This window comes from Microchirus variegatus (assembly GCF_963457635.1).
Source record: "Microchirus variegatus genome assembly, chromosome: 12".
Lineage (NCBI taxonomy): Eukaryota > Metazoa > Chordata > Actinopteri > Pleuronectiformes > Soleidae > Microchirus > Microchirus variegatus.
Window position 1 is genome coordinate 23,913,967 of NC_139813.1, and position 16,256 is coordinate 23,930,222.

Sequence of the window (16,256 nt, forward strand, 5' to 3'; positions counted from 1 at the left end):
TTTCGCTAAAGTCTAATCTGTCACAGCTGCAGGGGGAGTCACAGCGTTATTATTGTTGTTGTTTTCTTTCACCTGTCAGTCACGCACACAGCGTGGCCGTCGGCCAACACTGACATCTCTTTTCCCCCCTGGAGGTTGTGAAGACGCGGAGCTCGGGTTTCTGTGAGCGGGGAGCATCGTTTTACGGTTTGGTGCTTACTTATTACAACAACACACGACACAACAGAAGCTGTGATCCTCACAAAGAATCAACACTGATTCTTCTACTTCATGTTCAGTTAGGGATTATTTCTCTCACGGCACTCCTTTGGCTTGGATACACGGCAAAATAAAAAGCTTTAGTGCAGTTTTTAAAAAAATCGAAAACGACACCAGCCGCAGCCTCCCGACGATCCAGACCATGTTTTCAGGTTCAACTGAAGCCTCTTACCACATAAAATTACAGGGTATTCAAAGGATTTTTAAAACCTGAGTGCAGCCACTAAAAAAACGCTGTGATAAACACCTGTGGTGTTTGGTTTCACCCCATGAAAAACATCCCGAATGTGCCAGAAACAAAACAAAGCAAAGGATTAAACTTTAAACTTAAATTTTACAGTGGCTATTATTTTGCGTCTTTTACCATGGAGTCTCTTTAAATCAATCGCTTAGATGATTCGAATGATGAAATACATATATGATATTACAAAAAAAAAGTAAGAATTGCTACAAAATATTCACGCTAACAGCCACGGACAGAAAATTAGCGTTTTCCGCGCAGGATTTACGTTCTCATAAAGCTGAAGCTGATTTTTTTTTAAAAGCATTAAATTAAATTACATACACACCTTTCCACATTTTTTAATCTTTCTAATAAAGATCAGTTCTAATTAGGGAATTCATCTTTTAAAAAAAATAAAAACACAGTCGTAATCAACGATAATTGAAAGAATCCCCCAAATGCAGCCTGGTAGAATATTACAGAAGATTATTATACATTATGAGATTATAATTAGTCACTTTCCTCATTAATCTTCATTTCCTTATGGGGAAGGGGAAATTGTTTTTCAAAGCTTTACACAGAAACAGGAAGTTGTGATTCATTTATCAAACTATAAACATGCGAATTTGATCACACTGGTATTTAATCTTTTTTTAAAAAGTGTTAAAAAGTGTAAGAAACACTGATCTAAACACATACAGATGAATAAACAATGATTCATTGTTATAATAAGTCACACGTAGTTACCTTGATGTCCCTGTGTGCGATCTGGTTGTCGTGCAGGTACTTGAGTCCCTCCAGGATCTGCCTGGTGTAGAAGCCGATGGTGGACTCGTTGTTCTTCAGCGGGCCCCACTTTGACCTCAGCAGCGCCGACAGACTCCCTGCACGCAGCCACACAAACAATCACTACTGCACTCTCACTCTCACCTGAATGACTCGTCTGCTCGTCAGAGGTATGTTACGTATGATCGGTATGTGTGCATGAACATTCCTCTATTGGTGTTTACTGGCATAGAACTGTTCTGCATGAACTGTCATTTAAAGCCATTTAAAGGTCACATAGAGTGGTCCTGTTGCACATATATGTGAGTTATGGAGGTCTACTTACATATATTAAGTTGTTTTTATGGTCAAAATCCTCCTAGTTGATGTAAACGAGCCGATTGAAATCTGTCCTTTTCGAATCGCTTGTCAGTCGCGCTATTTCAGCCATAAATCTCGCCCCGAGAAGACAGAGTGTATTGTGATTGGCCAGCCAACAAGAGCTTCCCACCTGTGTTGTGATTGGCCAGGTATCTGGAAGTGACGTAATCTATCACGTCAGCTCTCAGAAGCGCAGCTCCCTCGCTGAAGCGGTGGATGCACTGCTCCTCATTATCAAAACATTGTTTTAACAGTGTTTAAAAATAGCTTCGTCACGACTCCCCGCCGCAGTCCCTTTATGACTATAAACCGGAGTCAGACCCAGAGTCAGAAGACACTGTTGCTCGTGAAACACCTCCACAATGGATGTTATTCTTCTTCTGCGGTTCAATGTACGCAACCGGATGTGCCCGGACTAGTGCCCGGAGCAGGACGATCGGTTGTTCAGGAGAACCGCTGCTTACGTAACTATTACGGGATTTTCAGTGATCTCGTTGAGCCCCGAGATTACAATAAAACACAACGTTCTCAGCAATGGCTGAACTGTTTGTTTCGAACCGTCAGGCTTCATAAACAAGGTAATGACGCAGATACACACCAAAAAAAACAGCGATAATAGGAACTTCCGGTCTAGTTCCGCTTTAAAGACCATTTAAACACTTTTAGACTCAAATCTAGGAAGATGGAGGCTGTTTTGCGGTGTGAGGCATCATGGGAGTAGCAAGAAATAACTACATTAAGGGAAGGGTGATGTTTAAATGCACTACATTGGCTGCGATTAGAGCATGATTTACCGACTGAGGTCAGCTGATTACAGGTACATGATTACAGTGTCCTGCATGAACTGACACAACGGGGGCCAGAACTTTTCAACTCGGGGCCCCTCAGTTGTGGAACTCCTGCCATGTACTTCTTTTTAAAAAAGCCTTGCAATAAGTGTACATTTCTAAGTTTTCCTACATTATTTAACCTATTTTATTGCTGTATAAGTTCCTTAGTGTGTTTTACACTTTTCTGTTTGTACTGTTATTATTTTTGCTTCATTCTATGGAAAATGTGTTATTCGAATAAAATCATACAGTGTAAGTGCAACAGGAACAGTCCATTCATATTAAAGTGATAAAGTATACAAGAAAAACACATAAAAGTATAATAAATAATTAATAATTAAGTCATATTTCAGATTGTGTGTGTGTGTGTGTGTCTCACCTCCAGGAACCTGCTCCATGAAGATCTTGATGAAGCCGTTCTCGCTGATGGAGCCGAGGTACTGGACGATGTTCTTGTGCTTCAAGTGTTTGTGCAGAGCGATCTCCTCGTGCAGCGGCTGAGAGTACCTGCGTGACAGAAACCAGATTATAAAACACAAACAAACAAACAAAAGTGGAAAAAGTAATGAAATTCATAATCAGAATGTATATTCATACAATTCATTTAATGTTTGCCGCTCTATGGTGCAAACATGAAAACAAAAAGAAAAAATAATCAGAGTAAAATGACAGTATATGCTCACAAACCAGAATAAATAATCTGCGTGTGTGTGTTAAAGTGCGAGTGCATACTGTGGCAGCACGCGTGGGCGACTCATTCTCTGTACCGTTTCTAATTTAATGTGCAAATTGCTTCGGGGGAGAAAGTGTCGCTGACTCTTGAGGGTTTTCAAATGTTAGATAATAATAGTAATAATATTGATACAAGGATATAAACAGAAGCAGCTTTATTACGGTGTCTTTAAAATAGTCTTTTAAAATAGGAATGTTACATTATGGATTGATATTAAATTTAACTGCACAACCATTTTAACGTATTTTATCAATCAATCTCACTTTTATTTTCATTTTATTTATTAGTCTTTATTTGATTGATTTATATATATGTCCAAAACAAATCCAGACTTAAGAAATCATAGTTAGAGGATCACACGTGTGTTTCTAGGAAGAGAGATTAGGATTATGGAGGTCACTGATATGAATCTTAGGCACGAGATAAACACAGTTGATGAAAAGAGTAAAAACACTGTGATCACTGTAAACCTCAGGGTTTCTTGTCCTCACATTCAGCTTTCTGCATGAATCACCCCCCCCCTCTTTCTCTCCCCCTGGATTTCAATCCACTCGTGAGTTATTTACCCAAAATGCTCCACATTCCTCTCAGCTGAGCGCCCTGCTGACTCGCTGATGTGATTAGTGGAACAAAGTGTGGCGTCAGTGTGAGAGTCTGACACGAGTAGGTGGAACTGTGAGAGGCAGAGGATGAGGCCGAGGCCGAGCTGGTGGGAATTTAAATAAAAGAAAAGATTTATGCTCTGTGCTGACAAGTCGCTCACATGTGGATGCAGTGACGGAACATAATAATGGTGTGTGCTTGTTAATCTCAGCGTATCCTTGAGAACACAGAGCATTTAGGCTGTTTTTATTTACATCACTGTGTTAAAACGTATACACAGAGGCTGTAAGAACATGTACTATAGAGCGTCTTATAGCCTTTTTTTCAGCACAACCTATAGGCAATCGACGGAGCCCCAGACATGGAAAAAAACTCTGATTTATTCCCACGAAATAAGTCAAATGTGCACACGAAATACTAAATTGTGGCCATGAAATGCTAATTCGTTCCCACGAAGTAGGCCAAACGTGCCCACGAAATACTGATTAGTTGCCACGAAAATGGATAAAACGTGCACACGACATACTAATTTGTTCCCAAGCCACAAAATACTAATTCATATCCACGAAATAGGCCATACGTGCACATGAAATACTAATTTGTGACCACGAAATTCTCATTAGTTCCCACAAAATAGGTAAAACCTGCGCATAAAAAATTAATTTGTGGCCACGAAATACTAATTAGTTCCCACAAAAATGGATAAAACCTGCACACAACATACTATTTTGTTCCCACAACATACTAATTTGTGGCCACAAAATACAAATTCGTTCCCACGAAATGGGTCAAACTTTCACATGAAATACTAATTTGTGGCCACTAAATACTAATTTGTTCACACCAAATGGGTAAAACGTGCACACAACATACTAATTTGTTGCCACGACATACTAATTTGTGGCCATGAAATACAAATTTGTATCCACAAAATAGGCCAAACGTGCACATGAAATACTAATTTGTGGCCACAAAAGAGGTATAATCTTCATCCACCCATTATCTACCGTTTATTGATCAATTTTTGAGTGTCCAATTGACCTAATCCCCATGTTTTTGGACCTTAAGAGGAAGCCGGAGAACCCGGAGGAAACCCCCACAGACACAGGGAGAAAACATGCTGCAAATATTTCATATTTCTTATATTGTTTACTTGGGAAATACCGATTGAGTGACTCCTGAAGCAGATGAATCCACTAGGGGACATTAAATGTTCACATAAATCAGTAGTGCTTTGGAAAAAAATCCCTTGTCTTTTGTTCTCGCCACTGTGTATTTATTAGTTATTTGACAGTTTAAAGAGAGACTGAGACAGAGACAGACAGAGGAAATGAGGACATAGAGACTGGTATTTCCTGCCCGTGGATGTTGTGGTCGTGTGGTATGCATCCAAAACATTTCAGCCATGCACCACCTGGGAATTCTCCGTCTTGTTTGCAATAATATGCATGAGCTCGGATCAAGTGTAGCACACACACACAGAGATCTGAGTAACAACGAGCCAAACAAGACGCAGGTTAAGAAGCCGTAAAGCAGATCTAAAACAACTGTTTTTAACAAGGAGAGGAAATTACCCTGCAGCTTATTTGCACATTGAGTTGAATAACAGTCAGTGAATTAGTCACGACGGCTCATTCAATAATCTTGGTTTTAAGCCCCATTTGCACATTCCTTGCTCAATTAGCCGTTAAAGTAGCACGAGTTATTGAAACAAGGTGGCAAAGCAAGTTTAATATCATGTTTATTTTCTAAACCTTTCCACTCCTTTAAAGCATTGAATGGTGTTAAATTTCCACCTTATTTAAGGCTCTTTCTTCTTCACACTTTGTCATGAACTGTAATTGTTACAGTTTCCTCTGAGTCGGCCTTTATGTGTGAAAAGTGCTGTATAAATAAAAACTCAATGACGTTTGTGTGGGACTTTGTTTCGAACATAAACAGCGGCTGTGAGTGAGTGCGATGCAAAGAAGAGAACGAGTCGGAGTCTGACGCGTCAGACTGTTTGTAGCATGACATGGACACACACACACACACACACACTGGTGTCTTCTCACCTGCTGTCTTTCTCGGGGATCTCTTTGATAGCGAGTCGGACCTGGTTGCTGAGGTCTCGGCCCGCGTACACCACGCCGAACGTGCCTTTTCCCAGAACCACGCGCTCGCCGTGCTCGTCGTACTCGTAGTCGTACTGCGGGAAACAGAGGGACGACAACTATAAAACACACACACACACACACACACAGGAAGGACAACATATGGTTGTCGCAAACCAGTGTTACTTCAATTTGACTTGGTCTAATTTTTCTGACATCTGTATGTCCTTCACATCTTTTTGTATAGCATATATAGCATTTTATAGCATGTTATAGCATTTTAATTAATAGCATTTAACTAGTAAAAACTCACCCAAACTTGTAAGTAAATGCTACAGTGAGTTATTACGTGACACATTTTGTACTTATTCTCTTTTTTTTAAATCTTTATTTTTGGACTGCATTGATTGAACATGAACACTTATGTACACACAGTATTATAATTTTAAAAAAGCATCTGCAGGCTTTTGCAGCCCACAATATTAGACCTTTATGAACTTTTCACAACAATTAAACCATGTTTTAATTACATTCTATTTGTTTGACACCTCTACAAAATCTGTCAGAAAAGGGCGTTACATATTTATTAGTCCATAACTTGTAAATACTCCCCTCCATAACAGGAATATAACTTACTATATTTATTTATCTTATATTGTGGGAGGTGTTTTTGTTTGTTTTTTACAGCATTTTTACTTTTGAAATGTAAACTCTATGCATGTTGCATAATAAAGATGAATTTAATGCTTAGTATTGCTACATTTATGTAATTTATGGCTAATTTAAACTGTAGACATCAAACATTATATTACATTTAAAAATTCAATTAAAACAGTATGTTAAGGACATTTTAATAACTTGCATATTAACAAATTAATATTTTTTGGTTTTATTTTGTGTAAATTATTGTTTAAATATTTTGTTGTATATACTGTGTAAATTGATTAATTTGAATAGTCTGGTGGAAGCATCACAGGATGATGGTACACGGTGTGAAAAGATGTGCACAAAATTAGTAAATCACCTAATTTTCATCCTATTTTACCCAAAATACAGTATTAGTACTGCAGTAAATAAATACCAGGACATTTAAGTGGTAGACTTTTTGAAACTTTTTGTGTGGAGTGTGGAGTTTTCCTCACCTCTAAGGTGTCAGAGTCACACTCTCCCTCCTCTGGACCTTTCCAGCTCTCCTCAGTGATGCTGTTGACCAGGTCACAGAATCTGACGGGAGAGAACAAAAGTTAGTCTTTGTTATTATTTTTCTTTGGGTGAGACGGCCATGTTGGAAATGTTCATTTCCCAGGCATCACGTTGTCATTTTCTCTCTCTCTCTTGCTCAACAGTAGGTGGCGTTGTAACAAACAACTTAACTAATTTCTTGCATGTAATTCAATGACTCCATGTCTAATTAGGGTCATTTTCACAAACTTTCAAGGAATTCAAGGACAGCTTTACAGCTCTATTAGTAAATTTTTTAAATAAGTTTATGAAAAGAACAGGGAGTGCATCCAAATGGAGCGAGAACAATGAGATATCAGTGATTTGTCAGGTTAATGATGATCCGCGGACGCAAACACGGCGTCTGCACGGTGCAAATAGAACTCGCAAAACCGGAAAAATAACGACTGCGAGCTCACGCTGCACCGTGTGTGTGTGTGTGTGTGTGTGTGTGACTGCAGCGAGTGGCGTTATTTACTACCCGGTGTTTTTCATCCTGAAGGGGCTACATTGTGTGCACACATCACCACACACACACAAACACACACGTAATGACCTTTATCACTGACTGACTGCACACATGCTGAGAGTTAGTCACCTTGTCTGGCTGTCACACACACACACACACACACGCACACACGTCTGCAGGTGTTCAGTGACACACGTGTGTTCTTGTGCATGCACACATGCCAATCATGCATAATCACAAATATAATCAGGTTTCCTCTTTTGCTTCCTTCCTTCCTTCTCTTTTCTTCCCTTACTGGTTCTCTTCTGTATTGAAATCAGCAGCAGCAGCAGCAGAATTAGCAGCAGCAGCAGCAGCAGTGACTCACTGACTCTCTCTCACACTACAGATATAATAATGACAGAGGAGGAGCTTGGGAGTCTTTGAAGCGACAGTCACAGTCAGTTCTTCAGCCAGCAGCAGCTCACACACACACAGAACACGCTGGTGTCAAACAGAGGGAAGGAAGGTGTGTTTGTGGAGGTTTGTGGTGCGAAAAATGTTCAACCAGACGAGACAAGACGTTCTGACATTCTTCAGAGCGAAAGGAATGATGTCACAGCAGTTCAAGGTGAACTTTAAGGGAATAAAATCCTGCACAGAACATTAGATATAACTTTTCTCCCTACTTAGAAATGACTAAATGGTGATGTATTGATTCATTTTGATACAATAATACAATAAAAACATTGATCGCGAGCTCCCTTAGCAACAGAAATCATCATAAAACTGTGCCTTTATAGCATTTCTTAGTTAACAAACAAACTGGAGTATCGACAATTACCGATATTAGCTGTACACATTTATGAATCTGTTAACGACACATTTTGTGCAGAGTCATTTCAAATAAATAATTGTCCAACCGTGTAACAAATATTGTCGTTACACAGTGCAAAAATGACTCGGCCAAAATGCTTTTGCAGATCTTTATGACATTATTTCGAACTGATACTGACAGATACCGATTCCTGTCCCTTTAACCATTAAACAACAACAACGATAATAACTTTATTTATAAAGCACGTTAATGGCGTTAACTCATGCCGCGTTTCTATGACGACTGACTGGAAAAAAGACGCACGCTACGTCATGTTTACGTGACTCCCGATTGTTAAGATGAGTCTCTAAAGTAACGCTAAACTTTGCCGCTAACGGCGCTGAAGGAGCTAACGCAGCTAATGGAGCCAAATGGTAAACGGTGCCCCGGCACGTAAACATGACGTCACACGCGTCTTTTTCCGGTCAGTTGCCATGGAAACGCGGCATGCGTTAGTGTTAACGCCGTTAAAGTTCCCAGCACTAAAAAACGTGCTTTGACAGACCAGGTTGGGGAAATGATGACGCCAAACAACAGCAAAGGTTAAGGCCCGAGATAAAAGACACAAAAAACACCAACAACAAGGAACAAAAAGTACTAATATTGATGTGAATAAAGGTTTAAAATCATATAAAAACAATTTTAAAAAATGGATTTTAAGTCACACTGGTATAGCAAAGATCGCGTACCACTCTTGGCACACGTACCACAGTTTGAGAACCACTAACTCTTAATGAACTTAGCGAAGGGTCAGACCGACCTTTTACAGTGCATCTCGGTGCAGAAATAGATCTGGAAGTCGTCGGCATTGTGCAGGACGTAGAGGAAGGCGCTGCGCTCGTCAAACTTGGAGATGCTGAAGGAAGAGGACAAAGATAAAGATAAGAGAGTGTGACAATAAACCCAGAGGAGTGCAAACAGACAATGAGCGACTCCAGAGACTGTGAATGAAGCCTCTTTCACTCGGGCATTACGTTACGTCAGCCATGAACTCTCTGGGACGCAATAAAAGACTTGTTTGTTCCTGCGTCTGGACACATACAGACGTAACAATCATCAACAACACTGATGGTTAGTATTATGTGGTATGAGCTCTTTCCTGCAGCACACAGTAAAACGGCTCTTATTCAACAGCTCAATTGAAACTTTTTTTTCTTTTTTATCCTCCGGTGCCGAGCGTTTGCCCGACTCTGCCAAGGCTGAGTCAGACAAAACGACGGAGCGCCAGAGTATGTGATGCTATAGCTGCCTGTGATTGTGTCCTGCTGACTGTCTGCAGGCTGAGTGGGCACAGATAGTGAGAGAGAGAGATGAGTGGTTCCCTAGCAACCTGCCCGAGCGCGGCCCTCCACCTTTTTCTCTCATCTGACAGCGAGATTCCTCTGAGGACGCTGGAAATAAGCAGCAGCCGCGGAGCGAAGATGTCGTTCCCGTGGCTTTTCACGAGGCAGCCCTGGTGCTGCTGTGAGTGGTTTCCTCATACATGTTTCTGTTGTTATTTATGATCAAAACAGTCACAAAATCACATGTATTATAGGTATCAGTATAATATAAATCACCTTAAATGGCACAGGTGCAGTGTTTTGTACAAAAGGACTTGGAAATGTCTTTTTATTTTCATTAAATTTGGATATTTTGGGTGCTTTTGTGTGAATGGATGTTGTTTATTTGACTTTATCCTGTGTTTTTTATGCTGTATTAGATAGTACTTTGACAGTTAAGTTCAGCTAGCTTATTGTCATTTCAGCTAGCTTATTGTCAGTTGAGATAGGCTATTGCCAGTTAAGATAGCTTACTGTGAGTTAAGCTAGCTTATTGTCAGTTAAGGTAGCTTATTGACAGTTGAGCAAGCTTATTGTCAGTTAAGTTGTCAGTTGAGGTTGCTTATTGTCAGTTGAGCTAGCTTATTGTCAGTTGAGCTGGCTTATTTTCATTTAAGCTAGCTTATTGTCAGATGTTTTATGGACTGACGGGTAATTGGAAACATGTCTGACGCCATTTTGTGTACTTTCTATCCTCTGATAACTTCAAAAAATATTATTATTTAAGCTGACAGCGCATAAATTAAACGTCCACGTCTGTCCACAACTTCCCCTGTGCTCCATTTTTCCATTTTACCGCTGTTTTTTTGTATGTTTTTGACCAGGTCTCTCTACAAAAAGTAGATTTTATCACTTTATTTGTCATCTCTCTTCTAACTGAGGTTTCAAATATTGTTCAAAGTTTGCAGTGACACGTCGGCAACCGTCTGAATTGGATTGCTTTAAAAAACTTTGCCAAAAATGCAGCTAATGCTGCTAGCAACAGCATTGATTTAGCTTATGTGACAATGGCTTGATTTAACGCAGGGTTTACCAAATGTTCTTTGAAAGATGCGAAGATGAAAGATTATATATGTCATTTAAAACATCTGCACATAAATGTGAAATAAAACCCAGCACCTGCTTCTTCTGAGAGACACAGTGTGAGGTTATTGGGACATCACTCAGCTCTAATGTGTGTGTGTGTGTGTGTGTGATACTGACCTGACGCCTCGTACCGACGTGGCGCAGAAGTTCCACTCGTGAATTCCTTTGTTCTGCGGAGGAGGACACGACATGGTTACAAGCTGATGGAGGAGACTCTAAAAAACACTCACGTGATGCACTCTGCTGCTGACGGACGGCTCGTGTTATTAATCCCAAACTAGTCGAGTGACCCTTACGGCCATTAAGAGACATTAGCAGGCCTTGTTAGCGTCAGCTGAAGCAGATGAAATGACCGCAGTTGCTGATGTTGCAGGTTTTCTCTGACTTTTTTATGCATGCGTGGGTAAACGAAATTAAAATAATGAATAAGTCTGATCAAATGAACGCACTGAGTGAGTACGTGTACTTCAATCTCTAGGTCAAGGTTTGATTCCTCCTGTATCTACTCTATTTGCTTTTTTACTCCATATGAAAATAACTCAGTTTGAACAGAAGTCTACTACGGGGAAAACTGAACCTACTTCTCACTTGATTTATAGTCTCACTAAGCAGTTTTCTCAGGAGTTAATGGTCTCAATCGATACTTATATATATATGTACTATATATACTTTATTGTCCTCATGGGTAACATTTTCTCGACTCACAAGCAAGAGAAGGAAAACAACATTATAAAGAACTGGTAGCCTCAAATAAACAATGCCATAGAAATGAAATAAATACATCAATAAGAAACCTTGGTTTCTTGGGTTTGAGAGTGGGACAAATGAGTTCTTAAAACGCTCAGATTTGCAGTGTTGGACTCTGATGTTTGTTTGTATTTTTGTAAATTATATATATGAGAATTTAGAGGAAAACCTGCAATATCTGACGCAAAATTTCAAGGTTTCAGAGCAAGAGTTTTACTACAATAAAAAAGATACGTTCAGATCAGATACGATACGATACGATACCCTACGCTACGATAAGATAAGATACAATGCGATACGATACAATACGATGAGATAAGATACGATACGATACAATACAATACGATGAGATAAGATCCGCTACGATACGATAAGATACGCTATGATACGATAAGATAAGATAAAATAAGATAAAATACGATAAAATATGCTAGGATAATCTACAATAAGATATGCTACGATAATCTACAATAAGATAAGTTAAAATAAGATACGAGATACAATAAGATAATATACAATAAGATAAGATACGCTACGCTACGCTAAGATACGCTACGATACGATAAGATATGATACAATGGGTTAAATTGACAGTGTCACATCAGCAAAGACAGTAAAGATAACAAATAATAAACATACATGTCCACATCTATGACTGTAGATAGTATAAAAAGATATAGATATATTTAAGATGATAAAATAGAATAGACTATACATTATATATATATATATATATTAACAGTATGAGCTTAATAATAACGTGTAATGACAGATGATCGTCACCCACCTCGTCGTCAGGTGCGACGTGCCAGATGGACACGGTGTTGTCATCCACGTCTTTGTTGATGGACAAATACGAAGGCAGGTAGACTTTTGTGGGCTCCAGGATTAACACCTAAAAAAACACACACACAATAGTTTAAGGGCATTTGATCATGAAACCTGAGAGTTTCCCGCTAAATATGAGCCATCATTAGTTCATTACATACCGGGAATCGGACAGAGGACACGTCCTTCTTGGTTGCCTCCACCAAGAAGTCCATCCAGAAATCCACCAGCTCCTGTTTGGGCGGCGCCTGCTCTGTGCCGGGCTTCTTAAAGTGCTGGTAGATCAAAATGGTTTCCACCAACGAGCGCAGGTACCTGAAACCAAATCTTTTATTAACCAAAGATAAAACAAAACACACTCTCATATCATGACGCAAACAAATGTAACTAAGATTATGAAAATCGGAGGGAAAAACAAATAATAGCACATGATTGTGTTTTCCGTGCTCGGCAACATTTGTCTTTTATGACATTAATGGAAGCTTCAAGAGTTTTTTCACAGCACCAGCACAAATAAAGAACAGCAGGGTTTCTAACATTCACACACACACACACATAGAGACACACACACGTGCAGAGTGAAATTACATCTTCAGGGCAATTAATCTACAGCAGCTTGACTGTGGGCATAGAAATGTCAAATTACAGGATATTTAGGGCCTTGTATTTGTCATTTTCTTCAACATCATTAGATCCTCGCTCACAGATGTAAGTGGCATTTTAAAGGTTAAAGTCAGCGGCTACGCTAAAGAGAAATGTGAGAAAGTGTGAGAAGTGCATTGGAACACATATATATATATATATATATATATATATGAAAGGTATTTTTTTTTAGTTTCTAAATGACTGTGTTTGATCACAACACAACGCCATTATAAAAAGATATTTAATCTCTTAATTTATCATAATAACAACTATTATTATTGTCATTTTTACATCATTTTCACACAGCCTTATGCAAGATTCAGCTCTGCAGTGATGTTTGATTTGTGACGATGAAGTCTGCTAGCTTAAATGCTAGCGTGTTAGCGATAAAGTCCGCGAGCTTGAATGTTAGTGCGTTAGCGATAAAGTCCGCTAGCTTATATGTCAGCGTGTTAGTGATAAAGCCCGCTAGTTTACATGTTAGCACGTTAACGATAAAGTCAGCTAGCTTAATGCTTACGTAATAGCGATAAAGTCGGTTTGTGCTGTGCTGTGCTGACTCTTATTATCTAATTGTGACAGAAATGGCTTCAATCTCCATCAATATAGATGTACAATTCTATGTCATATTTCATATACCTAAGTGCAATAATCCTGCACAACATGGTCATGTATGTATTATTTTATTGTCCCCTGTGTATAAATATTTATATTCTTTTATGTTTCCTATCTTGTTTTTATTTGGTCACTACACAATTATTGCAATTGGCTATGTAAAGGTATGTTTCCCAATGCCAAAAAAGCCCTTTGAAATGGAAAATTGTAAATAAAATTGTAAATAGATATGTATGTACAGTAGATAGATTAATTGACAATATGGATCTGAAAAATACATAAAAGTGTTACAGATTGGAATCAGGCCCTCCAGAAAGTATACGCAACATAAAAATTAGTTAAAATTAGCTATTCAAATCACAAAAATCAGCAGGTGCTGCAACACTTTAAGTCTGTACATATGTTTCCTATCATATTTGTCATCGAATCCATCACCACATCGAGCTTTAATCGCCAGTAAAAGCATGTGTGAAGAGTAAAAACGAGCAAAAGTCACTTCCACGTCATATTTTCTGTGTCTCTTTGACGCTTGCAGCCACAGATGGTCGGCGTGGTTTCAAGAGAAAGCCGGAGCGCACTTTGGATCACAGTGACACAGACGGTGATGAATGTGGTCTAAAATGTGCTTTTCTGCAAACTAACGTTGCTGTTGCTGTTGCTGTTGCTGCAGCAGCAGCAGCAGCAGCAGCTGCGGTGGTGGGGTGTTTTTCTCTCACCAGGTGGGGGCTTTGAGTTTGAAGAGTTTCTCGGAGGCCTGGATGACCCGCGTGTTGTCGCAGGCCAGGATGCTGGCGCCCAGGAAGAAGCCCACATCCCAGTAGCTCTGCAGCTTGTCCAGGCTGCCCTTCTTACCCAGGAGGCTGCTCAGCTTCACCCCTGGGAAACATTAGAACAGATAAAGAGGGTTCATCATATTTATTGTGTTTCCCCGGTGGACCGTCGCCAGGTGAGATTTCAGGAAGATGAGATAGAGGAGGAGAATTTATCGTGCCACGGCACGCAGCATGGGAGCTCTATTTTTACACGCTCCCACTGTATTCAGCCAGAGTTTTTAGGATACAACAAGTGTTCTGTAATGTTTTTTCGGTTTCTGCAGCGACATGTCCTGCACAGACTCTGCTGCTGCTGCTGCTGCTGCTGCTGCTGCTGCTGCTGCAGAGACCGACCACAGTCACGCTGAGTCACGTGCGGGGGTCACAGAGCAGGGGTAAGCAGACTCAGCAGGGAGACGAGGGCGAGGCCGATTCAGAGAGGCTGCAGGCTAATTCCCAGGATTGTTTGCTCCGTTTCCCACATTCCTGAGCTACTTTGAGCCTCGGATGTCAGAGGAATTTCTGGATTTCAACCTGGGCCCTGACATTTACAACTCTGGGCATGTGAGTGAATACATGTGAGTCCTGTGAGAAACAGAAGTGTGTCGCAATACGGCGGATAAACTGCCAATAAATGGCCCAAATTGTTTTCTGATATACAGAAAACTACCGTTCAAAAGTTTGGGGTCACCCATACAACTTTTCCAAGTTTTCCATTAAAAGTCACACTTTTTATTCATCAAAAGAGTTGTAAAATGAATAGAAAATATAGTCAAGACATTGACAAGATTAGAAATAATGATTTTTATTCATAATAATCATTTTACCAGCTGTGCTAACATCATTGCACAAGGGTTTTCTAATCATCCAATAGCTTTCTAATGCAATTAGCAAACACAATGTACCATTAGAACACTGGAAATGAGCCTCTATACAACTATGTACATATTCCATTAAAAAACGTTTGCAGCTAGAAAAGTCGTTTACCACATTAACAATGTATAGAGTGTATTTCTGATTCATTTAATGTTATATTCGTTGGGGAAAAAAGTGCTTTTCATTCAAAAATAAGAACATTTCTAAGAGAGCCCAAACTTTTGAACGGTAGTGCATCTCATCAGCCAATCACAGGGCAGCAAATCTCTGCGTTCTGTCATAAAGACATGGTCAATACGACCTGCCGAAGCTCACACCTCGAGCATGAGAATGTGAAAGAAAGGTGGTGTAAATTACTCTCTGACTTTGACAGGCTGGTCTGAGGATTTCAGAAACTGACAACTATCCCTGAATGAATTGAGAAAGTACAAAAATATCAAATTCTGTGGGAGAAAAATCAGATTCGACTGATTCACAAAATAATACACCTGCCTTCAAAGTCTCTCAGTACAATCAGGAGTGTTTTTTGTTATGTGCCTTGTTCCCTGCTGCAGATCCAATTTCCTTTGGTATTATAATATAAAGGTGAAGTTTCCTGTTGCTGCGTGTAAAACAGAAAACAATGAGCTGACAAAAAAGCTCCAAGGTAATTAAAAAAAAGTAAGGTTTTATTTCTGGTGCAAATCCAAAATTGATGTGTCCGGCTTTTTAATCTACGAGATGCAAATCCTGAACTAAAAGCCTGGTCTATTGTAACCTAATTGAACCGTTGCCATGGTTAGATGCAGCGGAGCAAGAGCAAACTGCTCGCAGAGCAGAGAGTGATTACTCACCGCCGTTAGTCATCAAGGCTCAGTGCAATAAAAGGAAAAGCTGCATGTGTTTCGTTCGGG

General features: G+C 39.6%; 1 protein-coding gene across 1 annotated transcript in view; it reads right to left on the reverse strand.

The window, feature by feature from the left end:
• Positions 1–16,256, reverse strand: part of map3k5 (mitogen-activated protein kinase kinase kinase 5) — a 78,489-nt gene that overhangs the window by 17,292 nt on the left and 44,941 nt on the right. Inside the window, exons 9-17 of the mRNA XM_083898614.1 lie at positions 14,392–14,551; positions 12,577–12,730; positions 12,375–12,482; positions 10,958–11,010; positions 9,193–9,288; positions 7,029–7,110; positions 5,848–5,981; positions 2,837–2,964; positions 1,229–1,365 (exon numbers count right to left, since the gene is read on the reverse strand). Coding sequence (XP_083754740.1) covers positions 1,229–1,365; positions 2,837–2,964; positions 5,848–5,981; positions 7,029–7,110; positions 9,193–9,288; positions 10,958–11,010; positions 12,375–12,482; positions 12,577–12,730; positions 14,392–14,551 — 1,052 coding nt within the window. The remainder of the gene's footprint in view (positions 1–1,228; positions 1,366–2,836; positions 2,965–5,847; positions 5,982–7,028; positions 7,111–9,192; positions 9,289–10,957; positions 11,011–12,374; positions 12,483–12,576; positions 12,731–14,391; positions 14,552–16,256) is intronic.